We start from the raw sequence: 27936 nt of genomic DNA on the forward strand, positions 1-27936 counted from the left end.
CTAATTTCCAAAATGGGGTCATTTGTGGGGGAGCTCCAAAGTTTAGGCACACGGGCTCTCCAAACACGACATGGTGTCTGCTAACGATTGGAGCTAATTTTCCATTCAAATAGTCAAATGATGCTCCTTCCCTTCTGAGCCCTGCTGTGCGCCCAAACAGTGGTTCCCCCCCCCCCCCCCACATATGAGGTACCAGCATACTCAGGACAAACTGGACAACAACTTTTGGGGTCCAATTTATCCTGTTACCATTGTGAAAATAAAAAATAGTGGGCTAAAAAATCATTTTTGAGCAAAAAAAAAAATGATTTTTTTTATTTTCACTGCTCTGCGTTATGGTTCAAAGTGCTCACTACACATCTAGATAAGTTCCTTCGGAGGTTTAGTTTCCAAAATGGGGTCACTTGTGGGGGAGTTCCAGTGTTTAGGCACACAGGGGCTCTCCAAACGCGACATGGTTTCCACTAACGATTGGAGCTAATTTTCCAATCAAAAAGTCAAATGGCACTCCTTCCCTTCCGGGCCCTGCCGTGCGCCCAAACAGTGGTTTATGACCACATATGAGGTATCGGTGTACTCAAGAGAAATTGCCCAACAAAATTTACTATGCATTTTATCCTGTTGCCCATGTGAAAATGAAAAAACTGAGGCTAAAAGAAAATTTATGTTGGAAAAATTAAAATGGCCATTTTTTCCCTCCACGTTGCTTTAGTTCCTGTGAAGCACCTGAAGGGTTAATAATCTTCTTGAATGTAATTTTGAGTAGCTTGAGGGGTGCAGTTTTTAGAATGGTGTCACTTTTGGGTATTTTCTGCCATATAGACCCCTCAAAGTGACTTCAAATGTGAGGTGGTCCCTAAAAAAAAAAAAAAAAAAATGGTTTTGTAAATTTTGTTGTTAAAGTGAGAAATCACTGTTCAACTTTTAACCCTTACAATTTCCTAACAAAAAAAAATGTTTCCAAAATTGTGCTGATGTAAAGTAGACATGTGGGAAATGTTATTTATTAACTATTTTGTGTCAGATAACTCTCTGGTTTAACAGAATAAAAATTCAAAATTTGAAAATTGCAAAATTTCCAAAATTTTCGCCAAATTTCCGTTTTTTCACAAATAAACGCAAAAATTATCGACCTAAATTTACCACTAACATGAAGCCCAATATGTCACAAAAAAAATCTCAGAATCTCATCAAAAAATTAATTTATTTCAGTTCTTCAATACAAAAAGTGAAACACATATATTATATAGAGTCATTACAAACAGAGTGATCTATTACAAGTGTTTGTAATAATGACCTGACCAAGTATTGAGTGCTTTTACTGAACATACATTTCAGTAGGCCAACATTTTGAATTTTAAAATCATTTTTCAAGCTGGTGTTATACAGTATTCTAATTTACTGAGATAATGACTTTTGGGTTTTCATTGGCTGTAAGCCATAATCATCAACATTAACAGAAATAAACACTTGAAATAGATCACTCTGCCTGTAATGACTCTATATATTATATGAGTTACACTTTTTATATTGAACTGAAATTAACTTTTTGATATTCTAATTTTGTGAGATGTACCTGTATCTAAATGGTAATTACATATAGTAGTGTTATATGTGGCATGTTCAGTTCTTGTTAATAGCCACAAAACCACAGTAATTGTTAAAAAAAAGACTTGCGTGATATTAAGGACTAGAGCTACACCATTCGCATGATACGAAGACCATAGTGTCACATTACATCTAATGATTGTAGCCGCAATATAAATGTAGCCAAAAATCCCAACCTGTTGACTTTTTGGTCTTAAGTAGAGTTGAGCGACTTTGTTCGGGTCCCCGCTTAGTCGGCTCTCACACAGGCTCTCCATGCATGTGCTCTGACTGTGACACAGCCGCGACACATGCAACTGCGGTGCCGATTAGCTGGAGCGTGCCATGTATCCGGGTTCCCGCTGTAGCTTATTTGGGAAGCGCTATAGCTTGCCGAATAAGCGTGGACCCAAACAAATTTGCTCAACTCTAGTCAAGTTGCCCAAGACCTCATCACCGTATTCCTCAGTGTAAGCCAAATGTCAATGAGACTTGCTAGTGACCTGGCTGGTATTTTTTTTTTTTTCTTGCAGCTCAATTGCAATTAAAATGACCAACTCACACAATTTTGTCTTCAAATTATTTTTATTAATTTTTAAAGGAAAAGGTTACAATACACATCCAAAATGAAACAAACATAGAAATAATATATGTAAGAAGAAAAATGGGAGGAAAAGGGAAGGGATAAACAGAATGCAGATTGGAAGAACATAGGAGCATAAATAAAAACATATATAAAAGGTCAACTGAACCTATTATACCTTATACAAAAATCTCACATTTTTGAACAAATGACTTGTCTGAGAGTTGAAGAGTAATTTTTTTCATAAATTAATAGCACACATGAGAATAAGCCACTTTGTAATACATCTTATCAGAGAAATCTGCTTATTTCTCCTCCCAAACTGATCTTTCATTCCTGATGGGTAAAATCTGTATTTCAGTGAAAGCAGATTTTCACATTACTGAGACAGGAGATAACAGCTGGTGTTAATAAGGATTTATACAGAGGGAGGAGGAGGTGGTGGCGGCAGATGCACACAGTCTGCGACAAGTTCTCCTGACACCTCTGCTGCACTTTATAGGGAATCTGTCTGCAGATAATTGCTATGTAATTTGACAGCACCTTAATGTACATGATTCAGACAGACTGAAAAAACCTAAAGGTATGAACTGAGGTATAAACTGGTGTGCATGCAGCATGTAAGCACATGTTCACACTAGCCACTGAACAGAAAAAAAAGAGACATAATGATTGAATACCCTGCAGTAAATACATGAACCGCATAATGCATGAAAATAATATAGGGTACTTAGTTAACATGTTTGATAAAATAAAAACATCAAAAGCCATCCCACCACTTCATGGTGACCCTAATTTGGACAGTTCTCATTTTAAAAATCTTATCCTTTGTCAAGTGACGTGCATGTGGATAAGGGCTGAGAAGGATTGGGCACAACTAGTGGACACACACAGCCATGGGAAACCACATCAATATAATGGCCATCTCAACGGAAAGGCAGGCCACAACTTGATATGCACATGATGCTAACAGACTGAAAAAACCTAAAGGTATGAACTGGGGTTATATTGATGTGGTTTCCCATGGCTGGGTGTCCACTAGCTGGGCCACGTGCTGGGTGCGGTAGTTGTGATAGAATCCCTGGTTTTTTTTCTCCTGCATATCTAGCAGTTCTGTAAATGCTAAGCTCTGTATAACCCCGCCCACATCATTGATTGGCAGCTTCCTGTGTACACTTCTATTCAATGGTGGGGCAGGGTTGGACAACAAAGCAGGAAACGCCTGGTCCTGTAGTGGTAGTCTCCTTCTGGCAAAACACTGATTGTAATAGAAGTACAGCCTGGTAAGTGAGACATCACAGGAATCAGATCCTCTATTTTTCAGATTGCATAGCAAAAATCGGCTGACAGATTCCCTTTCATTTTGCGTGACCAAACTTGAAAGCTCTATGCTAGTTGGAAATATTGCAGTAAACATGTCATTTTTTTTATTTATTTTTTTTATTTTTGCTGCACGTGAAGCTTCCCTCCATCTCTACAAGGAATCTTCTCGTAGTAACATCACAGTTTAGCAGTTCATTGGCAATACGTGTGAGAAGCAATTTACTGTGACTGGCACTTCCAGTCTATGGTTTAGGAGGCAGAGATATTTCTTAAATAATGATTTTAGTTAAATTCCACTTGTAACCTAGTTTTCAAGTTGGTGAATAAGCAGTTGTGACAGATGTTAGTAAAAGGAGGTATTATTCTATACCAGGGGTGGGCAATTAACATTCCCGTGGGACCACATGAGACTTTGACTGTTGTGGAGGGTTGGCGCAATTGGCTAAAATTAATTCTCAATATTTATTGTTAACATACTAGAATTATTTTATATTAATATTGTCACTTAATATTGAGCATATTTAAGTATGCCAACATCCCCTATATACACATGAGCCCACAAACACCTCCCCAACATACAGTATGAGCCCCCATCGTAGCCCCCTGTATCCTGTATACAACTGTAGACAATGAGGCCCCACATAGCCTAACTATATACAGTATGAGCCTTCACACTGCTTCCTATATACAGTGTGAGCTCCCACATGGCTTCCTCAATACAGTATGAGCCCCCACATAACTCCCTATATACAGTAGGAGCTGCCTCATAACTATATACACACATTTGGAGCCGTCACATAGCCTCTCTATATACAGTATGAGCCACCACATAGCCTCTGTCTATATGCATTATGAGCCGTCACATAGCCTCTGTCTATATACAGTATGAGCCTTCACACCGCTTCCTATATACAGTATGAGCCCCCACATAACTCCCTATATACAGTAGGAGCTGCCTCATAACTATATATACACATTATGAGCTGTCACATAGCCTCTCTCTATATACAGTATGAGGCCACACAGGCCTCATATATTGGGAGGCGGGAGCGGACTGGCTGCGGGCATGGTGAGGCCCTACGGGCCGGACTGGAACAGCCAGAGGAGTGGATGTGGCCAGCTCCGTTCTATACTCGTATGCCTAGCTATAGCTCAAACCTATAGCATGGATTAATAAAATATCTATAGCTTGCAAACTTAACAGAATAGGGGATAATATTTTACTAAGTTAAGGCTGGGGCAGTACGACTACATGTTTCGTGCAACACTGAAATCGGTCACACATTGCAAAATTGGATTTAATGATTTCCTATGGTGCGACCTTCTGTGACAGTCACAAATTTTTCCAAAATCTATTAGATTTTTTGTCTCTGGTCGCAAGCAATACTTGTCATAAACTTGAATGTGTGTTACATGCGATTCACGTGTGACTTCTCTGCAACTCTGTTGTTCTAGTTACAGCATAAGAATCCGAGCCTCTAAAGTATTCGGGAGAGCCACTGACAAAAAAAAGTTTTTGTTGCGTGACTTTGTCTACAGTTGATGTCATGAGGCACACCGTCATGTAGATTTGGCCTAAAAGGCATTTTCCATTCTATGTAGAGAAGCATTCCATATTTATACTTCTCTCTTTGCATTTTTAGATGTCCTTGCTCCACAATACCCTTGGCAAACTAATGATCTTTCAATGAACATGCTGCCTCCAAACCACAGCAATGACTTCTTAATGGAATCTTTAGGGCCCAACAAAGAGAATGAAGATGACGTGGAAGTAATGTCTACAGATTCCTCCAGCAGTAGCAGTGACTCTGACTAATGCTTGCTTATGTAGAGTCTGGACTTCTCATACCTTCTGATAAACTGAAGATGTATCTAATATTGGTTAATTATTGGAGTGATTTTTCTTGAGATTGTATACAGAACATCGGTGTGTACATGGAGATAGATGCCTGCATAGCGTAACATCAGTAACCATAGACTCGTATAGTTTTTATGTGAAACTCGTCACTGCAGATGTTGTTCACTATTACTTTTGTATCCAAGTTGGTGCCACTGTTTGTATATAAACTTGTTTGCTTGTCATGTATATGTTTTTGTTCAGACATGGGAGTATGCACAAATGTACATAAGGAAATGTTATTTCATACCCTTTTTTTACTGTAAACCTATAGAATGGTAAAAAGTTATTTCATTAAAAAAACAACTTTTTTTTTTCCAGTTGTTAAAATTTCCTTTTTCTTAACCTGATGATTTTTATGGTTTGATTTACCCCTTTTCCACCCAATGATGTATTATGATGTCATAGAGTAGTTGTGGGTGTATGGAGCAGGATGGACAGAAGCTCTTTTACATAGCCAGCATCTGCATATGACGGTGGCCTTTTAACCACGAGATGGGCACCCATTGCTGTCCCTGCGACACGCTTGTGGGATGACAATGGATTGTCATGGCAGCCAGGCGGCCTGCCATGTTGATACAGGGTATCGTAGTAAACTGAGATTTTCAGTATATACTGTAGAATAAGTGATCAAGCAATTTGCAAGTTAAATTTCCTAAGAGGACTAAAAAGAATGAAAAAGTTTATCAAAACATTGAAGAAAAAAATTCTTATACATTCAAATCACATTCTACTTTTCCCAAATTAAAATTCACAAAATATGAAGAGATATTGAAGAGTCCATAAAAGTTGTATCTGTTAAAATATTAAATTATTTAATCCGTAGTAAACACCATAATGTGGGAGAAAAATAAATGAAACGTAAGAATTCAGTGTTTCCAGGTCACCACCTGACAGCACGCTGGAGGACGTCCTTCTTATCCACAGTGGGACAGGAAACCACGAGAGTTCAAAAGGACCCTCCCCTCACCACCCTTCAGTGTTTTTTCCTGTCCCACTGCGGATGGGAGCGACGAGAGAGCTGACTGTTCTGAGCAGATGGTGAGGATCGGGGGGCCCAGCCTTTCCCTTCCCACCTCAAGAATTCTGCAGGCTGACACCCACCTGAGGGTCCCTCAGCAGACCCAGTGTAGCTCTGCTCCTGGGGGATGGAGTTGCTTCCCTTGAGGGGGCTCTCGACTCCAGGCGTCGCCTCAGATGTCCCTCTGCCAGGCCGCCTCTACAGAGCCGCATCCTGTAAGCGGTCCCGGCACCAGATGACCGCAGGACATCGCAGCCAGCGCGGCAGAAGACCCACAGCCAGGTGAAGCAGAGCCGGCGTGGGGTGGATCGCGCCTCTCCAGGCGTCGTCGTCGCAGGGCTTATGGTCACGGGGTCCACGACGTCAGCTTCCGGGGGGAGGGCGGATTGCGACCCGAGCGGCCGCGTCACTTCTGGGGGATGGGCCCGGGCGACGGCAGTACTTCCGGGTAGCGGTTCTGTCACAGGATTTGAACTGAACCGCGCGCCCCGATGTGGAAAGCCGACAGGCGACGTCCCCTCCAGGAGGATTCAGAGCAGGTCGGACATCGCCCGGATTAGCGGTGGAGAGCAGCCCCATACAGCCACTCCTGCAGAGATGGAGGATCAGGCGAAATCTGAGACGGGGCCAGATGGCCAGGGTCACGTGAGTACCTCACCAAAGGTTACTGCAGGACCCTAGGTAGGCAGATCCCATAGGACACATATTCTATGTATTCCAGGGCACCCCTGAAGAGAAGGAGGAGTCTAAGAAGAAGGAGAGAAAGTGCCCAATCTGTGCCAAAAGACACATGGCAGAAGCCCTTATGTGACGCATGCACCAGACGCATAGTGGGGGATGAGCAAGCCACTATGATGTCTAACATGAGATCCATTATAAGGGAGGCGGTACAGGCTTCAGTATCAGGCCTAAGATGCCCCCAGACTCCGCAGCCGATTCCCCAGGTATCCGGTAAAAGGCCAAGGGAGTCGGACTCCTCGTCGGAAGGTGACCCGTCCGAATCGGCTAGACGAGGAGGAAATGAGAGAACCCGCAGAAAAGGGGAAGAGATACCTCTCCATCAGGGGATATGGATGAACTGTTAGGTGCTGTAAGACACACTATGCAGGTCGAGGAACCCCCAGAGACTCTCTCAGTACAGGATGAGATGTTTAGGGGACTGCGGTCGCAAACCTCGATGGTCTTCCCAGTAAATATGCATATACGAGCAATGATACTGGAGGAATGGGAAGAGGCAGAGAAGAGACTTACTGTCCCTAGAGACTTTAAACTGCGACTGCCATTTGACCCAGAGGAGGTCAAGGTCTGGGAGGAAATCCCAAAAATAGATATCCCAGTTGCAAAGGTGTCTAAAAAGACGGTAATTCTCTTTGAGGATTCCTCCAATTTGAAGGAGCCCATGGAACGGAAGGCAGACGGCCTCTTAAAAAGAGCCTGGGAAAGTTCAGCCGCGGTCATACGGGCAAATATAGCAGCAACGTCTGTAGCGCGATCAATGCACTTCTGGATAGATGACTTAGAGGAGCACCTTACAGATAGAACCCCAAGGGAGACTATCCTAAAATCCCTTCCCTTGTTAAAGTTAGCCACTGGGTTTCTAGCTGACGCTTCAGCGGAAACAGTCAGATTTACGGCCAGGAATCAGTCCCTGACCAACGCGGCCAGGAGAGCCATCTGGCTAAAGAGCTGGTCGGGGGATGTTCAGTCCAAAAATAAGCTCTGCTCAATCCCCTTTTCAGGAGGCAAAGTCTTTGGGCCGGTGCTCGATGATATTTTGGAGAAAGCCTCTGATGAGAAAAAAGGGTTCCCGGAAGAGAAACGCAAAAAATATCAGCCCTTTCGTAGACCCCGTTTTAACCAAAGGTCTGACTACAGAGGGAAGGGGAAAACTGGAAGATGGAGCTACCCCAAAGGGGGAGAGAGCAGGGGTAGAAATAACGACTCCATCTTCTCCGGGTCAAACTGCCGAAGGAAATGACGCCACCAGAGTAGGGGGACGATTGCTGGGGTTCCTTGAGGGATGGCAGAAAATTTCCAGCAGCCCCTGGGTGCTACAGGTGATTTCGCAGGGGTACAGGATAGAGTTCGACTCCCTCCCTCCAAGCCGATTTCTGATAACCAACTCTCACCTCCACTCTGCCTCCCCCATGTGGCTGGATATTCAGGACCTCCTAACAACGGCCGCAGTTATCCCAGTACCCGCGCGAGAGGAAGGCAGAGGGCACTACTCAAGCCTTTTCTCAATAAGAAAGCCGTCAGGAGAGTCCAGAACTATAATCAATCTCAAACCCCTAAACAGGTGGCTAAGATACAAAAGGTTCAAAATGGAATCAATAAAATCCACGATTCCTCTCCTAGGCAAGGGGGCGGTAATGTGTACTTTAGATTTAAAGAGTGCATATTACCATGTTCCCATCCACCCAGACCATCAGAGATATCTCAGGTTTGCAGTCAGGAAAGAGGGAAGAATCTATCATTTCCAGTTCCGCTGCCTCCCCTTCGCGCTAGCTTCAGCTCCAAGGGTCTTTACGAAGCTGATGGTAGAGGTAGTTGCCTACCTAAGAATCAGAAATATTACGGTGGTCCCTTACCTAGATGATTTCCTCATCTTAGCAGATTCAGTGGCCCGACTCAGACTCGACTGTCAGTCTTCGATTTCCACGCTGCAGATCTTGGGTTGGATTATAAACTGGCAAAAATCAGATCTAGTACCCAAGTCAAAAATAAAGTTCCTGGGAGTAATGCTGGACTCAGAGGAAAGAATGTCTTACCTTCCAGAGGTAAAACAGACCAGCACGAGGGAAAGGATTCGCCAGTTCGCAAGACAACGGGTCTCTATCAGAGAGGCCATGAAGATTCTGGGCCTAATGACATCCTGTATTCCCTGTGTCAGGTGGGGCCAGTTCCACTCTCGAGATCTACAACAGGCAGTTCTGTCTTCCTGGGACAGAAGGCAGAGCTCGTTAGACAAGAAGATCCGATTGTCTCACCGAGTCAGGAATTCCCTGATGTGGACCATTCCGAAGAATCTACGCACCGGCGTCCCGTGGATCCAGTTCCCAGAGGTCATAGTCACCACAGACGCAAGTCAGCAAGGTTGGGGCGGACACGTCCAGGGAAGATACTACCAGGGACGATGGGGTCGAGAGGACAGCAAGGAGTCCTCCAACTTCAGAGAGCTTCATGCGGTATGGAAGGTACTATCGTCCGCCCAGTCACTAGTGAGGAACAGGCAAATCAAGGTACTATTGGACAATACCACGACAGTAGCTTTCCTGCGTCACCAAGGCGGTCCAAGACACCCAGGACTGCAGCGCCTAGCCGAACAGATCTTCAGATGGGCAGAAAAGAACACCCTCTCGATCTCAGCAGTGCACCTGGAGGGCGAAAAAAACCAGGTGGCAGACTTTCTCAGCAGAAGAAGAGTTGTAGCAACGGAATGGGAGCTGAACAGCGAGGTATTCAACAACCTATGCAGCCGGTGGGGAGCATCGGAGATAGACCTGTTCGCAGTCAAGCAGAACACAAAGGTCAAGACCTTCTACTCTCTGAACCCTCTGGGGAACCCAGCAGGAATCAACGCTCTATCACAATCATGGAGCAGGGGCCTGTTATACGCCTTCCCACCTCTCGCTCTCATACCGCGAACTCTCAGGAAAATCAGCGAAGACAGAGCCAGAGTCATACTAATATTGCCATTCTGGCTGAAGAGAAGTTGGTTCCCCTTGCTGGGGAAGATGGCAGAGGAAGAACCCATTCTTCTACCAGAAAGAAGGGACCTCCTCCATCAGGGTCCGGTTTGGCGCCAGAAGCACTCCAATTGTCGGCCTGGATCCTGAGCGGCAGGTCTTAAAATCAAAGGGCCTCTCGGACGACGTCATCTCTACCCTGCAGGTGAGTAGGAAACCGGTAACCGCTGCGATATATAACAAGATCTGGAAAAGATTCTGCAGCGTCTGTGGAGAGACGACAGTTGAGACTGACCACCCCAATATCCCAAAAATCCTGGACTTCTTGCAGGCAGGGTTCAAAAAAGGTCTTAGACCCAGTACGCTAAGAGTACAGATCGCAGCCCTTAGTGTGTTCTATGACTGCGCCCTTGCAGCACGCCCTTGGGTAGCCCGGTTCTCCAGGGCAGTTCAGAGGCTGAGGCCCTTAATAAGGAAGTCGGTTCCCCCCTGGGATCTTAACCTAGTCCTCAATGCACTATGTAAAAACGTATTCCAGCTAGTGGCAGACATAGGGATTGGTAACCTCTCGATCAGAACGGCATTTCTGGTAGCGATCACGTCAGCAAAGAGGCTAGGAGAACTTCAGGCCCTGTCTATCCAGGACCCTTATCTACAGGTGTTTAACGATAGATTAATCTTAAGACTTGACCCGGCTTTCCTTCCAAAGGTTGTCTCAGATTCAAACATGAATCAGGAGGTAGTGCTCCCTTCATTCTGTCAGTTCCCTAAGAATAAGAAAGAGAGCGCCTACCATAACCTAGACGTCAGGGAGTCAGTACTCAGGTACCTAGACGCAACCAGGCCTTGGAGGAAAGATAATCTCTTCATTCAATATAGTGGTCCGAATAAAGGGAGAAAGGCGTCTAAGTCCACAATTGCGAGATGGATTAAATCCACAATTAGTCTAGCCTATAGGACACAGGGGCAGAATCCCCCCGGGAACCTTAAAGCCCACTCAACTAGGGCCATGGGCAGAGAGGGGGGGAGCCTCGGCAGAACAGATCTGCAGAGCCGCGTCCTGGTCCAGTCTCAGTACCTTCTCTAAACATTATAAATTAGATGTGGTATCCGCACAATTAGCATTCGGCAGAAAGGTACTCTATGCGGTAGTCCCACCCTAGGACCAGTCTCCTTTGGTACTACTCCAGCGTGCTGTCAGGTGGTGACCTGGAAAACGGTAATTAGACCTACCGGTAATTGTGTTTCCAGGAAGCCATCCTGACAGCACTATTAGTTCCCTCCCTAGAATACTCATCCGTACTATTGTGATGTAACATGTGTATGTGGAAATTTTGTTAAATAAAAATCTTCTTGCATCCATCCAGATGTGTTACTTTGAGAAAACACTGAAGGGTGGTGAGGGGAGGGTCATTTTGAACTCTCGTGGTTTCCTGTCCCACTGTGGATAAGAAGGATGTCCTCCAGCGTGCTGTCAGGATGGCTTCCTGGAAACACAATTACCGGTAGGTCTAATTACAGTTTTCTAGTCTTTGTAAATCTGCTGAAAAACGTAATAACATGAGGTCAAAGCATCTTATCTACTCCAGTATGGTATCCATAAAAATGTCAGCTCACATGCACAAAGACAAGCCCACTCCACCGCTCAATCTAGAAAAAATAAAATACAGGGTGGTCCAAAAGTAGGTGGACAGAAAATAACATTTATTTTGATTTATATATAAAACTAGCTGAAGAGCCCAGCGCTGCCCGGGCATAGTAAATAACTGTGGTTAGTTATAGCAAATTATAATTATCCTCCATCCCATAGTCCCGTGCCCATATACCCATCATACATATCCACGATACCATAGGCCCGTGCCCATATACCCATCTTACATATCCTCCATCCCATAGTTGAGTGCCCATATACCCATCACACATCCTCCATCCCATAGTCCCATGCCCATATACCCATCATACATATTCGCCATCCCATAGTCGAGTGCCCATATACCCATCACACATCCTTCATCTCATAGTCCCATGCCCATATACCCATCATACATATCCTCCATCCCATAGTCCAGTGCCCATATACCCATCACAGATCCTCCATCCCATTGTCAACCATTATGACATCATAATGAGCGGCGGAGCTTGCAACCTATGATGACATCAGCGTCGCCATGGCAACCATTATGACATCATAATAAGGGGCGGGGCTTGATACACACACACTTTTTCCCCATTGTGTAGATAGGGGCAAAATTGTTTGGTGAATTGGAACGCGCGGGGTTAAAATTTCGCCTCACAACATAGCCTGGGACACTCTCGGGGTCCAGACATGTGACTGTGCCAAATTTTGTGGCTGTAGGTGCGACGGTGCGGATGCCAATCCCGGACATGCGCACACACACACACACACACACACACACACACACACACACACACACACACACACACACACACGCTTGAGCTTTATATATTAGATTATATTTACTAACACAAGCATAACATTGACAATTAAATTTTATTCGGAACAATAATACAAAAGCCCTTAAATTTGATCAGCGCAGGTGCTCAAACTGTTTTCCATCACAATTTGCACAGCTTTGAAGTCTGCCTCTTTTTCTTCGACAAATATTTTTGCATAAGTCTCTTTGGGTATTAATTTCTTGAAATGCATCTCTTGCGGGTACGCATTAGAAAGCATGTTAGAGATATTGAAAAGGGACGTACTGTAACTGATTTGTCTCTTTTAAAAACTGTACCGCGACATTTCCATCAATATCACAACAGTGATTCTAGCCTGTTCTGGGCTAGAGGAATTGATGTGTTTCAACTTGGTCCTAGGGGTAGTGACTTGGGGAAAAAATCTTGCCAAGCTTGAATGCAAATGGATATATAGGTTGGGTTCCTTGGTTCCAGATGGGCTCAATGAGAGTTTTGGTTTCGGTGCGTTCTTATAAATGGATAAAAATTAATTTTCTGCCTTTTGTTTGCTTTTTGTTTATTTTATGGGATAGGGTTTTGTTTGGGTTTTTAAGATTTTAACTGTTTTATTTTGTTTAGTTGGAAGTTTATTCTTATGAAATATTCTGTCTATTATTGGATATTCCGGAGACGCATCCCTGTGGTTTCAACAGGCTGTGATGAAAACTTCCATCAACAATAAGAAAAACTTTGTTATATTTTATACGTTCTTGTGCAGAATAATGTGAAAATTGTGTATTTTGATTGTTTGTTCACATGTCACTTGTTATATGTATGGTAGAGAGATTTATTTATTATTGTTTTGTAATACACATTTATATAGGTAAAATAATATGTCGGGCTATATATGTAATTTTTGCATTGTGTATCCACCATGTATTTATTAATATGTATAAAGTAAATACTTTGCACTTTATGAATATATATTATTCTTGATTATAAATTGCATATTTGCACATTTTTCTATATCTTCATAATTAATTGGGCTTTTTATTAATCTTTTATAATAAAGTAATGAAATAATTGTTGTTTGAATGAACACTTGCTCACTTTGAGCACTCGTTTGCACATGAATGAGCACTGTTTCACTTTAGGTGTTTTCTTGGCACAGGAACGGCTTTGTTATCACAGTTTGATTTCCAATGAGCGCGCCCGTCCTTTTGCCTGCTGCATGACTCTGAATTCTCCGGTGATATAGGGAATGCTGGCATGCACATGACCATTACTATGGTTACTAGTATGTTTGCATCTCGCTAACCGGGGTTGAAGAGTTCCTTTCAAAGGCAGCGGCTTTATGACGTGGTGCGCCGATAAATGGGGAATCATCTATGATTGACATGGGCGGTGCAGCCTAACACCTGTTGGTGCTGGACTGTTTAAAAGACCTGTTTTCCCTGTCTTTCGACATGCGCCCCCTGAGGAAGAGGACGAAACGCGCGTCGGGGAGAGGGACACACGGCTATTTCTAATCCATGTACGCTATTGACGTAATACTTTGACCGCGGGTTATGCATTGACAGGCTCACACAAGCTTATTTTAGCAGTGTTAGTAAGCTATGAATTTTGTCGGGGCACTTGCGTATACTTGGTTTGCAAGGATAATTACCCAGCGGACTTTGTAATTTGGAGAGAGAGTGGGCTAGTGCTATTCATGCTGTTAGTTCTATGGGGAGCCTTTCTTCACCTAGCATTCGCTATGATAGTTTTTCAGGCTGAACGCAATTTATTGTTAGTTTGGTTTACCTCTTAGTAATTTAACGTTTTGCTCTATTTAGTTGATTATTGTTAAGCATTTCTGGGTCACTCTATCCTCATATTAGTCTATGCTCTAGGATGTATTTAGCCTTTTGAGTCATACAACAGAGGTTTCATCAGTACATTGTTTTAATATGTTTCAATAAAATATATATTTTATTATGAGTTTGTATAGTGCTGTTTCTGTTTCGGGGTAATTCACACTACCGGTGGGACAGACGGGTTCAGTCATTGCATTGTGGCACTTAAAATTATTATTTTGGATTTGGTGTTGATTTAATCATTTAGTTGTTGCTCTAATGTTAAATGCATGTTCTCATTATACCAGTAAATACAATTATGTCTGTTAATATGGCCAGAAAATTTGAAAGAAGCTTCATCACTCCACATAATGTTATCTAAAATTACTGGATTTTCTTCTATTTCGTTAAGCATGATCTCACTAAATTGCCGCCGCCTGTATGGATTATCCTCCAATAAAACATGAATTAGACGTGGACGATAAGCTTTCCACCCAAAAGATTTCGGGATTCGCATGATGGAAGCTCGTGAAATTCCCAATTCTAAAGAGACTCTTCTGGTGGACTTTTTTGGACTCTGAACAAATGTTTCAGCAACAAGTTGCTTCTTATTTTCTGTACAGGCTGTTTTGGGTCGACCAGTTTTTGGAGCATTAAGGATTGTGCTATTGGCATCGAATTTGTCACAAATGCGGTAAATGGTTTGTCTCTTTGGGGCTTGAGTACCAAATTTTTCAACCCAATTTGCTCTAACTGTTTCAGCATTTTGAGATTTCCAATACTCTTTTAAAATCCATTTTCTCCTACGCCTCATTGGGGGACACAGACAGTGGGTGTTATGCTGCTTGCCAGTAGGAGGACACTAAGTAAACCAGAAAAAAAGTTAACTCCTCCCCTGCAGTATACACCCTCTTGATGGATGAGATATCTCCAGTTCATGCTTAGTGTCTGTAGGAGGCACTTGGGTCTGGTTTCAGACCCCACCGTTTTTATTTTATTTTTGAATTTTTCTGTAAATTTTTATTTTTAAATTAACGGAGTGAAGGGGTCGACGGTTCATTTCTACGGCCCGCTCTCTCCCGAACCAGCAACAGGCAAGCACGCGGAGTATACCTCCCCGTACACTTTCCTGCGACATTTGGGGCTGATTCCTCTAGCACTGGCGATGATCCTTACGACCGGAGTCCAGGAAATCCACGGATATGAAGGAAGGCACACGGAATGGAGAAGACTGGACAGCGCTTACGTAAGCCCTGAATCAGCCCCATAGCTCTCCATCCCCCTATCATAGGGAGGATCGATTGAGCATGGCCCCTTTAAGAACTCCAGCTCTGCTACATCAGCCCAGGAGGATGAGAGCCTGCATGGATGGCCGGACAGCGCTGAGCACTGGAGTGGCGGTATGGGGTCGGGTCCTGGCCCCCGGGAGAAGCGCTGATGTAGCGTCAGCGGCGGTGCACCGGCCCCCCATCGCGCCCCCCCCCTCGGCGTTACCGCGGGTAGCACCAAAAATTTAGTCCCTGGCCTGCTAGGCCGCAATTTCAATAGCGACGCCCACTAGTGCCGCCCCGCCTACCGCGGGTAGGCTCAAAAATTTAGCCCCCGGCTTTTCCGGCCCTAATCTCGGGGGCCATGTCTTTTTTTACCTCAGCCTGCTCTGGACACGCGCTGTGATGCGAGCATTCTGCTGGATACTAGGTGACACTGCAGGGCCACCGCTATTCCTCCCGGGGGACACAGCATAGGACCGGGTAAGCTGCATCTGCCCTCAGATTAAAGCTTAACCCCTTCCCGGCACGTTCCCTGCAGCTGCAGCAGACTCTGCCGTTAACCGTTTCAGAGCGCTATGTCTCAATCTAAGAAGGCTAAACGGGCTGCTAAAAAGCACACTGCGTTTTTTACCGTGTGTACCACTTGCAAGTCTGCCTTACCCAGTGCACAGACTAATCTGTTATGCATGGACTACGACCCGGCCTGCGCCCCGACCTGCGCGCAATCGCCCCTCGCCGCTGCTGCTGACGGGCCTCCTGCGTTTAGTACCCCTGAGTGGGCTGTGTCCCTGTCACGGTCGGTGGAGTCTCTGACCCAGGCTATATTCTCCCTCCGGGAGGACTCTTTAAGCCAGAAGGCGTCCTTACCCCCTGAGGAAGGCTCTGGCGTCGGCCGAGAACCGTCCACCAGCAGGGGCCGTACTCGTTCAAGAGATGGTCAGGTTTCTAGAAAGCGGACCCATAATGCTTCCCCTAGTCCCGTTCGCACCTCTGCATCTGCGACTCCTGTCTCTCGCTCTCCTCCTGGAGTTCTCAGCGAGCACGATTCTGAATTCGAATCTGACACGTCAGCCCTCAGAATCCCCCAACTGATCAAGAGTCGCTTGATTCTCTTATAGAATCAGTCAACAGGATTCTGAAGTTGGATGAGGATAATGTTCCCGCTCCAGCACATCCTATCTCACTTAAGCAAACCAAGCGTCTGCGCAGGTTATTTACCAGCCATCCAGACTTTAAGGAAATTGCCCAGAAACATAGGGATCGTCCGCATAAGCGGTTCACAGGGCAAAAGTCTACTCAGGCTAAATACCCTTTTGATCCAGACCTAATGATGGATTGGTTACAGTCCCCTCCGATGGACCAACCTCTTTCTCGTCTTGCTTCAAAAACGCTTCTATCCGTTTCTGAGGGTTCCTCAATCAGAAACCCCTCTGATCATCAGACTGACTACCTGGCCCATTCAGTTTTTGAAGCTTCAGGAGCAGCGCTTTTTCCATCTTTCGCGGCAATTTGGGTCACAAAGGCAATGTCCGCTTGGGCAGAAGTCTTGATTACTTCCTTCCAGGGCACCAATCTTCCTACGGAGGCAACTACGGTCGCCAGGCAGATAATTCACACAGCGGACTTTGTAGTGGACACCTCTTTTGATGCCGCCAATTGTGCTGCTCAAACTGCCGCTAATGCGATCTCCATTAGAAGAGCCCTATGGCTCCGCGACTGTTGGGCGGATGCCACATTTAAAAGATCGTTGACTTCTCTCCCCTTTCAAATGGGTCGTCTTTTTGGAGAGAAACTGGATCAGATCATTTCTGATGCTACCAGGGGAAAAAGTAAATTCCTCCCTCAACAAAAGGCTGCTCGGCCGTTTCGCAACCAACAGCCGATGCGCTTTCAATCTTTTCGCAACAACTTCGGTTGGTCCTCCTCTACCTTCTCTTCCGGATCAGGTCCAGCTCCGTGTGGAGACAGAGGCTCCCAGGTCTCATACAGACCTAGCCGCTCATGGAAACCAAGACCTAGGGATTCTGGATCCAGGGTAGCCAGATCTCGTAGATCTACCCAATGACTTGTTGCGGTATCCGGCGGACGCCGACAGAGTAGGCGGTCGCCTACTTTCCTTCAGCCACACCTGGCCCGCGGTCGTCCACGACAAGTGGGCCAGGGAGCTGGTGTCCTCCGGATACAAGATAGCGTTTTCCTCTCCCCCTCCAACTCGCTTTTTCCTTTTCTCTTCCCCCAAGGGAAAGACAAGAGCCTTCCTTCGGGCTGTTCAGGCTCTCTTAAGGGACGGAGTCATCATTCCGGTCCCTCATCACGAAAGGTTCAGAGGATTTTATTCAAACCTTTTTGTGGTTCCAAAGATGGATGGGACGATGCGACCCTTTCTGGATCTCAAATTGTTAAATGCATTTGTCACGGTTCGGCGATTCTGAATGGAATCTCTCCGATCAGTTGTCGCTTCCATGGAAAAAGGAGAGTTCCTAGAATCCATTGACATCAAGGACGCTTACCTTCACATTCCGATCTGCCTGTCTCACCAGCAGTTCCTGCATTTTGCAATTCATGAGGAACACTTCCAGTTCGCTGCCTTGCCCTTCGGACTCGCCACTGCCCCCAGGGTCTTTACCAAGGTCATGGCAGCTGTCATGGCCATTCTCCACTCTTGGGGAGTAGTGGTGTTACCGTATCTGGATGACCTGCTCATCAAGGGTCCGTCCCTTTCAGCCTGCGAGGAATCCGTGGAGATAACAGTAAATAAACTTCGCAAAGTCTTCCGCAAAACCGGCTCAGCAGATTTCCTTTTTAGGAATGATCTTGGACACTTCCCGCGGGTTGGTCATTCTCCCTCCAGAAAAGATGCAAGCCTTACAACAGGAAGTGCGTACTCTTTCCCGCCCAGCCTCTCACTCCATTCGTTTCAGCATGAGAGTTCTCAGAATAATGGTGGCTGCGATGGAAGCAGTTCCATTTGCACATCTCCGTCCCTTACAACATACGTTGCTGTTAGCTTGGGACAAGAACTTGTTCTCCCTGGACCGTCGGATCCTTCTGTCCCTGAGGGTCAGGCAAGCCCTCAGGTGGTGGACTCTGAGGTCCTCCCTGAATCAAGGGAGGTCTTTTCTCCCGGTAAGATGGTTGGTAGTAACCACCGACGCAAGTCTTCTCGGCTGGGGTGCGGTCTTTCGTCACCACACGGCACAGGGTCGTTGGTCGACCCGAGAGTCACATCTCCCCATCAACATTTTGGATATACAAGCGATCAGATTTGCTCTACGGAGTTTCCACCATCTCCTCGCAGGTCACCCCATCAGGATCCAATCCGACAACGCCACGGCTGTAGCATATATCAACCGCCAGGGAGGTACCCGGAGCTGGATGGCCATGCACGAAGTGAGTCACATCCTCCATTGGGCCGAGACCAACCATTCGCCCATCTCAGCAATTCACATCCCGGGCGTAGAAAATTGGGCGGCAGATTTTCTCAGTCGCAAAGGCATTGCCTCGGGAGAGTGGTCTCTTCATCCGGAAGTCTTTCACCAGATTTGTCTTCGTTGGGGAACTCCGGATGTGGACCTCATGGCCTCCAGACTAAACAACAAGGTGTCTCAGTTCATTGCCCGATCGCGCGATCCATGCGCCATCAGAGCGGACGCCCTAGTTCTGCCATGGCACCGGTTCCGGCTGCCGTACAGCTTTCCCCCTCTTCCCTTGCGTCCGAGGGTCATCAAGAAGATCAGAGTGGAGGGTGTACCAGTGATCCTAGTCGCGCCAGATTGGCCTCGCCGAGCATGGTATGCAGAACTAATACAACTAGTCTCCGACGTCCCCTGGCGACTTCCAGATCGCACGGATCTGCTTTCTCAGGGCCCGATTTACCACCAGAACTCCGGGGCCCTGTCTTTGACGGCATGGCCATTGAATCCTGGATTTTAGCACAGGCTGGGTTCTCACTTGACGTGATTTCCACCATGATTAGTGCTAGGAAGCCTGTATCCAACCGTATCTATCACCGCACCTGGAAAAAATCATCTTTTCATGGTGCAAGGATCATGGTCATTCCCCTCTGGTGTTCTCCATTCCGGCCATATTGGAGTTCCTTCAATCCGGATTAAAGTCAGGCCTCGCGCTTAGCTCGCTCAAGGTCCAAATTTCGGCCTAGTCAGTGCTTTTCCAACGCAAAATTTCCACCAAACCTCAGGTCAATACGTTTATTCAAGGAGTTTCTCATGTGACGCCTCCTTACAGAAGGCCATTGGAATCATGGGACCTTAACCTGGTTCTCGGGGCCTTACAGGAGGCACCTTTCGAACCGCTGCAGGACGTGTCATTGACCGTCCTCTCTTGAAAAGTGAAAAATGAGGATGAATGACCTCATGGAGATCAACATCCAACACTGCGGAGACACCATCACATGTTTCTCAACGCAGTGATGCTAGAGCAATGCCCCCATCCCTTATGGGAAATATGCAAAAACATGTAAATCAACAGCCGCGGAGACACCATCACATGTTTCTCAACGCAAGCAATGACTAGCCAGGTCTTTCACCGGGAAGGAACAACCACGGGAAGGGCAGTCTCCAATGAAGGAAACCACCTATGCCAAAACATGGTATCCATCCACAGACAGCTGTTTCGGGGTATTGCCCCTCAGTGTGGAGTAGGAGACTGGCTAGTAGGAGCAATGCTTAGTAAAGACTGTGAAAAATGAGGATGAATGACCTCATGGAGATCAACATCCAACACTGCGGAGACACCATCACATATTTCTCAACGCAGTGATGCTACTTGATTTACATGTTTTTGCATATGGTAAAATGAATAGTGTAAATGAAAAGTAAAATTCATCCGGCAAAAAAAAAAAAATCAACAGAAAAGTAATAAAGTTACAGCTCTTAGAAGGGGGAGGCTTGGCACGAAAGCGCAAAAACAAAAGTTTCCCGCATCCTTATAAGGATAAGGACCAGAGAACTTAAAACAGGACCCAGCATGGCCAAAAAAAAATCCCTCTCCTCTGTCTGTAGAACCTAAAGAGGATGTTCATAGCCTGTTGTGTACATCATATATAGTCATAAAGACAAGTGGCTGAAAGCTGTCTTGCTTGTGTGCTGATGGAGGCAGATCACAAACAACGTCGACCCCATCAGTCACCATCATGGTGTATATTATAGCTGTAACCCTGCTGCAACGGTTACAAGGTGAACGCCCTCCCCCCACTCTTCATGCATGACAAAGACACTCTGATCCCAAAGATAGATGTTTTTCTTGTATATGAAAAAATTGGAAGTCTGAATGATGCAAGTACATAAGTATTGGGGTATGTGCACACGGTGCGGATTCTGCTGCGGATCCGCAGCGTTTCTGCAGCTGCGGGTCCGCAGCAGATTTAGGTGCGTTGTGCAGTACTATTGTTTTCAATGGTAAACTGGAAAACGCTGTGCACATGCTGCGGATTTTTCCGCGCGGTTTTGCTACGGTTTATAATCCGCAGCATGTCAATTCTTTAGTGCAGAAACGCTGCAGTTTCACACCTCATCCATTATGAGGTGTAAAACCGCAGGCAAAACTGCAGATAAACCGCAGGACTTCAGTCCTGCGGATTTATCTGCGGTTTTTACTATAAAATCCTCAGAGCCAAAAAACTCCGTGTGCACATAGCCTTGCAGTGTATCAGACCAGCAGTCAGACGAGTGAGAGTTCAAGTACTATGATAGGACAAAGTATAAAAAAAAAACTAAAGTACAAAAAAAACTGAAATGTTGTCACTTTACCCCTTTCTGACATGTGGCATATATAGATACTGCTCTGCGTGAGTTCTGTTCCCACAAACAGCAGTAGATACATGGCGCTGCGATCGGGTGCCGGTGTCCGCTTTAGGTGAGAGCTGACCCCCTGCAGCAATGCCCACGATCGATGCTATCACCTATCATGGGTGTTTAACCCTTCTGATGCCGCTGTCAAGTGACAGGGACGAGGAACTTCGAGCAAGGAAGGGGGCTCCCTGCATGCTTCCATCAGGACAACGCAATGCGATCACGTTGTTCTGTTGGTCTCCATGGCGACCCTTGGCTCCAAGATGGCCCTGGGGTCCTGCAGGGAAGGTGGCTTGTGAGCGCCTGCTGAGAGCAGGCACTGACATGCCTTCTTCCCTGCCTGTCGGATGCTGATCTGATGCTGATCTGATTCTCTGCAGTACAGAAGCATTGCAGATTATCAGATCAGCTATCTGATAATGTACAGTAATGTCCCATCCTGGGACAATGTAAAAAAGTGAAAAAAAAAAAATTAAGTGTAAAAATATGAAAGAAAAAAAAATCCCCAAATAAAGAACTAAAAAAGGAAACAAATATTATTCCAATAAATACTTTTATGTAAATAAAGCAAACAAAAAAGTACACATTTGGTATCACAGGGTCCATAACAACCCATTCTATAAAACTGTCCCACTAGTTAACCCCTTCAGTGAACACCGAAAAATAAAAAACAAGGCAAAAAAACAATGCTTTATCATGCTGCCGAACAAAAAGTGGTATAAAATGTGATAAAAAAGACTAATGTAAATAAAAATAGTACCGCTGAAAACGTCATCTTATTCAGCAGAAAAATAAAGTCATAGCTCTCAGAATAAAGTGATGTAAAACTAATTATTTTTTCTATAAAATAGTTATTATTGTGTAACAGCGCCAAAACATAAAAAAATATAAATGGTATCGCTGTAATAGCTGTAAGGTTCCACCATGTGAGTGGACGGGGATTACTCACTTTGCAGGTCTTTGAGGTAAACACTTATAGAAAGAACACCGTGAGTACAACTCAAGATGGTGCTAAGGTTAGGTTCCCAAACCGTTAAAGCAACAAATATAAACCTAGCACTCAACTTAACCCCTTAACGACCGCCGATACGCCTTTTAACGGCGGTAATTAAGGGTACTAAAACCACAGCGCTGTTAATTCACGGCGCTGTGATTTAAGTGAATAGCGCCCCCCAGTGTCGGATTTTCTCCGGGGTCTCGGCTGCCAGGGGTAGCCGAGACCCCAGAGAACATGAATCGGTCGGTTTTTACCGACCCCCGCTTTTGCGATCGCCGTTATTAACCCTATAATGGCGACCGCAAAAAAAAAAAAGCCGCGATTTTACATTTAATTTCTCTCTCCTCTGATGTGATCGCACATCAGAGAAGAGAGAAATAGGGTCCCCGATCCCCCCCCCCGGTACCTCTCCGTGGCCCTCCGTCCCCTCCCGGTGGTCCCACATCCCGCCGGCATCCTCCGATGGGCGCCGCCATCTTGAAAATGGCTGGCAGATTCCATTCATTATTTTGATCACTATGATAAACGATCATAGTGATCAAAATAAAAAAAATAGTACATAACCCCCCCGTTTATCACTCCCTTATATAGGCCAATATAATGAAATAAAGAAAAAAATTTTTTTTCAGTTTTTCATTAGGGTTAGGGTTAGGGTTAGGGTTAGGGTTGGGCTAGGGTTAGGGTTAGGGTTGGGCTAGGGCTAGGGTTAGGGCTCGGGTCATGACTAGGGTTAGAATTAGGGTTAGGGCGAACTAGAATTAGGGTTAGAATTAGGATTAGGGATTAGGGGTGTGTTGGGGTTAGGGTTGGAGCAAGAATTGAGGGGTTTCCACTATTTGCCAACTTTTGGGGTCTAAAAATTTGGGTCTAAAAATTGGGGTCTAAAAAAATCACTTTTGTGGAAATAAAAAAAGACTTTTTATTTTCACGGCTCTGCGTTTATAAACTTTTGTGAAGCGCTTGGGGGTTCAAAGTGCTCACCACACATCTAGATAAGTTCATTAGGGGGTCTAATTTCCAAAATGGGGTCACTTGTGGGGGGTTTCCACTGTTTAGGCCCATCAGGGGCTCTGCAAGCGCAACATGATGCCCGCAGACCATTCCATCAAAGTCTGCATTCCAAAATGGCACTCCTTCCCTTCCGAGCTCTCCCATGCGCCCAAACAGTGGTTCCCCCCCACATATGGGGTATTGGCGTACTCAGAACAAATCGCATAACAACTGTGCGGGTATGATTTCTCCTGTTACCCTTGTAAAAATAAAAATTTGGGGGCGAAAAGATCATTTTTGTGGAAAAAAAATGGATTTTTTTATTTTCACGGCTCTACGTTATAAACTTCTGTGAAGCACTTGAAGGTTCAAAGTGCTCACCACACATCTAGATAAGTTCCTTAATGGGTCTAGTTTCCAAAATTGGGTCACTTGTGGGGGGTTTCCACTGTTTAGGCCCATCAGGGGCTCTGCAAGCGCAACATGATGTCCGCAGACCATTCCATCAAAGTCTGCATTCGAAAATGGCACTCCTTCCCTTCCGAGCTCTCCCATGCGCCCAAACAGTGGTTCCCCCCCACATATGGGGTATCGGCGTACTCAGGACAAATCGCATAACAACTGTGCAGGTATGATTTCTCCTGTTACCCTTGTAAAAAATAAAAATTTTGGGGCGAAAAGATCATCTTTGTGGAAAAAAAATAGATTTCTTATTTTCATGGCTCTACGTTATAAACTTCTGTGAAGCCCTTGGGGGTTCAAAGTGCTCACCACACATCTAGATAAGTTCCTTAATGGGTCTAGTTTCCAAAATGCGGTCACTTGGGCTCTCCGAACGCAACATGGCATCCGATCTCAATTCCAGCCAATTCTGCGTTGAAAAAGTCAAACGGCGCTCCATCCCTTGCGAGCTCTGCCGTGTGCTGAAATAGTGGTTTACCCCCACATATAGGGTATCTGTGTATTCAGGAGAAATTGTACAACAAATTTTGTGGTTGATTTTCTCTTTTAACACTTGTGAAAATAAAAAAAATTGGTTCTGAAGTAAATTTTTTGCAAAAAAAAGTTAAATATTAATTTTTTCCTTCCACATTGCTTTAGTTCCTGTGAAGCACTTAAAGGGTTAATAAACTTCTTGAATGTGGTTTTGAGCACCTTGAGGGGTCTAGTGTTTAGAATGGTGCCACTTTTGGGTATTTTCTGTCATGTACACCCCTCAAAATGACTTTAAATATGATGTGGTCCCTAAAAAAAATGGTTTTGTAAATTTTGTTGTAAAAATGAGAAATTGCTGGTCAACTTTTAACCCTTATAACTTCCTAACAAAAAAAATTTTTGCTTCCAAAATTCTGCTGATGTAAAGTAGACATGTGGGAAATGTTATTTATTAAGAAATTTGTGTGACACATCTCTCTGATTTGAGGGCATAAAAATTTAAAGTTTTAAAATTGCAAAATTTTCAAAATTTTCGCCATATTTCCATTTTTTTCATAAATAAACACAAGACTTATCGATGAAATTTTACCGCTAATATGAAGTACAATATGTCACTTAAAAACACTCTTAGAATCACCGGGATCCATTAAAGCATTCCAGAGTTATAACCTCATAAAGGGACAGTGGTCAGAATTGTAAAAATTGGCCTGGTCATTAAGCTGCAAACTGGCTTTGTCGCTAAGGGGTTAAAGGTATTTGCAAGGCGGTTTATTGTAGTACACGAAAAAAGACGTTTCGGTCAATGTGACCTTCTTCAGTTATGAGAAAAATAATCTCTCTCAGGTAATGAGCTTGTCAGTATATAGGAGAGGGGCAAACGTGCCTCCAGATGTGGTGTCCACCGGCCATCTCAGTGGACACCACATCTGGAGGCACGTTTGCCCCTCTCCTATATACTGACAAGCTCATTACCTGAGAGAGATTATTTTTCTCATAACTGAAGAAGGTCACATTGACCGAAACGTCTTTTTCCGTGTACTACAATAAACCGCCTTGCAAATACCTTTAAGTTGAGTGCTAGGTTTATATTTGTTGTTTGAGGTAAACACTGGCACGCTCAGGGTTAAAACGAGTCCATTTGATTTATTATTCCAGTTCCAGTTTTACAGATTTACAGTTCCAGCAGCCATTACACTGTCCATTAAACATTCAGTTTTATCACATGAATTCAGTCTCTCACTGAATATTACTTCTCACTGACCCCGGTCAGTATAACACACAGTTGTAACGACCTGTTGGATCGCCACACAGGTTCTCGGATCGCTCTTATCCTCAGAGGTATCCGATAAATATCAGTCCACACACAGTCTCTTTCTGACCCCGGTCAGATTCACACGGTTTTCAAGACCATTAGGCTGGGTTTACACGTAGCGGAACTCTCGCGGAAATTACCGCGAGAGTTCCGGAATTCCATTCCGCGGGAAAAATTGCATTTTAAATTCCCGCGATTTTCCCGCGGAAAAACTAGCATTTTGCAAGCGTAATTAGCTTGCAAAATGCTAGCGTTTTCCTAGCGATCTGTAGCATCACTTGGAGAACTGATTGACAGGTTGGTCACACTCGTCAAACATAGTGTTTGACAAGTGTAACCAACTTTTTACTATCGAGGTCGCCTATGCAGCATCAGTAGTAAAAGATAAAATGTAAAAAATAATAAAAAAAATAAAAAATGGTGTTTTTCTTACCTTCCGACGAAGGTGATGCAGGCGATGACGTCCGTTCTCGTGGGATCGCGACGTCTCGCGGTTATTCGCGATGACGTCGCGTGAATGACCGCGAGACTTCGCGATCCCGCGAGAACGGACGTCATCACGGACATTTTCGCAAAGGATTACTGGGAACGGGAGCGTGGAGAGAGGCTGGAAGGCTGCGCGGGACGTCGGAAGGTGAGAATAACAATATTTTTTATTTTAAATTCTATTTTTTACAGGGATATGGTACCCAAAGCCCGGAGGACAGTCTCCTCTCCTCCGGACCGTGGGTACCATCCGCAATTGTTCTGCTTACTTTTCGCATGGTGTGCACTGCCACATGCGGAATGTAAGCAGAACAATGCATTCCTATGGGTGCGGGATCGCCGCGATTCTGCGAAATTAATGAGCATGCTGCGTTTTTTACCGCGAAGCGATTCCGCCGCGGTAAAAACCGCAGCATTAGCACAGCATTGCGGAATCCCATAGGAATGCATGGGATGCTTATTTTTCACATTTTCACGGCAAAATCGCGCGGTTAAAACCGCCACGGAAACGCGAATAAAACGCCACATGTGAACTCAGCCTTACCTGTTGGCTATGCAGGTTCTTGGATCCCTCATCCACAGAGGTATCCTGTAAATCCTTCTCACTGACCCTGGTCAGTATCACACGGTTTTCAAGACCATCCTCTCCTTTTGGCTCAGACTCTCCGGAACGGCTTCTCCAGGCTATCCGACGTCCGAGCCTGGAACATGGGAGCTCTGTCCAGGCTGACAGACTCCTAACACACTCTCTCACATGTGAAACACACCTTCCTTAGATAGCCTATAACCACTCCCAGTTACCTATCACATGGCTAGTCACATGTTCATGACCTCATCACAGGTCCTCAAAATTCACAAACATACACATATCTTCAAACAAAATGGGGTACAGTAAGCCCCCCTCACCACGGAGTGAGGAACATGGGTAGCCAGATCCTCCCAACTCTCATAGCTACTTAAAAATTTACGTACACTTAAGAAAACGCTCCGGGCTACATCACAGGGAGCTGCCATCCCTGTGATACATACCTCCTATTAGCCACGTGACCACCAGTCACACCACATAGAGCTGACACGAAGAATAAAGCTGCTTTATCAATTTTACCACACGCGGAGCGGTATAAAAAAACGCACCTGAATTGCTGGTTTTTGTTCATTCTACCTCCCAAAAATCGGAATAGAAAGTGATCAAAAAATGTCATATGTCTGAAAATGGTACCATTAAAAACGTCAACTCGTTCCTCTAAAAACAAACCATCACAGTCTGTCGGACGAAAAAATATTGCTCTCAAATTATGGGGATGCAAAAACTACTTTTATTGTGTGACAGCAGTCAAACATAAAAACCAAATATAAGTCTAGTATCGCTGTATTCGCACTAACCTGAAGAATAAAATCATCTAATCACTTATCTGCACGAGGAACGGCGTAAAAACAAAATAAAATCAATTCTTCTGCTGTTTATTTTTCTATTCTGCCTCCCAAACATCACAGAAAGGCTTGGTGCACTTTTATACTGAGCTCTACGCTGAGCGCTTACATCGGGGCTTCCGTGTAAATCTCTGAAATACGTGATTCAGTCGTATCATCTGGTGGAAGATCCCCTATAACAGTGATGGCGAACCTTTCTGAGACTGAGTGCCCAAACTGCAACCTAAAACCCAATTATTTATGACGAAGTGCTACCAGGGCAATTTTGTGTGATGAAAAATGTGTAGTGGCCGTCTCAAGGTACTGCAGCGCTGCCCTCATTCAAAGTGAATGAGAACTACTCAGCAGTGACC

At 44.9% G+C, this 27936-nt stretch overlaps 1 protein-coding gene across 1 annotated transcript in view; it reads left to right on the forward strand.

Annotated features, from left to right (window-relative positions):
• MED4 (mediator complex subunit 4) overlaps positions 1–5706 on the forward strand; it is a 37847-nt gene extending 32141 nt beyond the window's left edge. Inside the window, exon 7 of the mRNA XM_073580245.1 lies at positions 5137–5706. Coding sequence (XP_073436346.1) covers positions 5137–5309 — 173 coding nt within the window. The 3' untranslated portion in view covers positions 5310–5706. The remainder of the gene's footprint in view (positions 1–5136) is intronic.
• Positions 5707–27936: the final 22230 nt, after the last annotated feature.

This window comes from Dendrobates tinctorius, unplaced genomic scaffold (genome assembly GCF_039654945.1).
Source record: "Dendrobates tinctorius isolate UK_male_01 unplaced genomic scaffold, ASM3965494v1 ptg000064l, whole genome shotgun sequence".
Classification (NCBI taxonomy): Eukaryota; Metazoa; Chordata; class Amphibia; order Anura; family Dendrobatidae; genus Dendrobates; species Dendrobates tinctorius.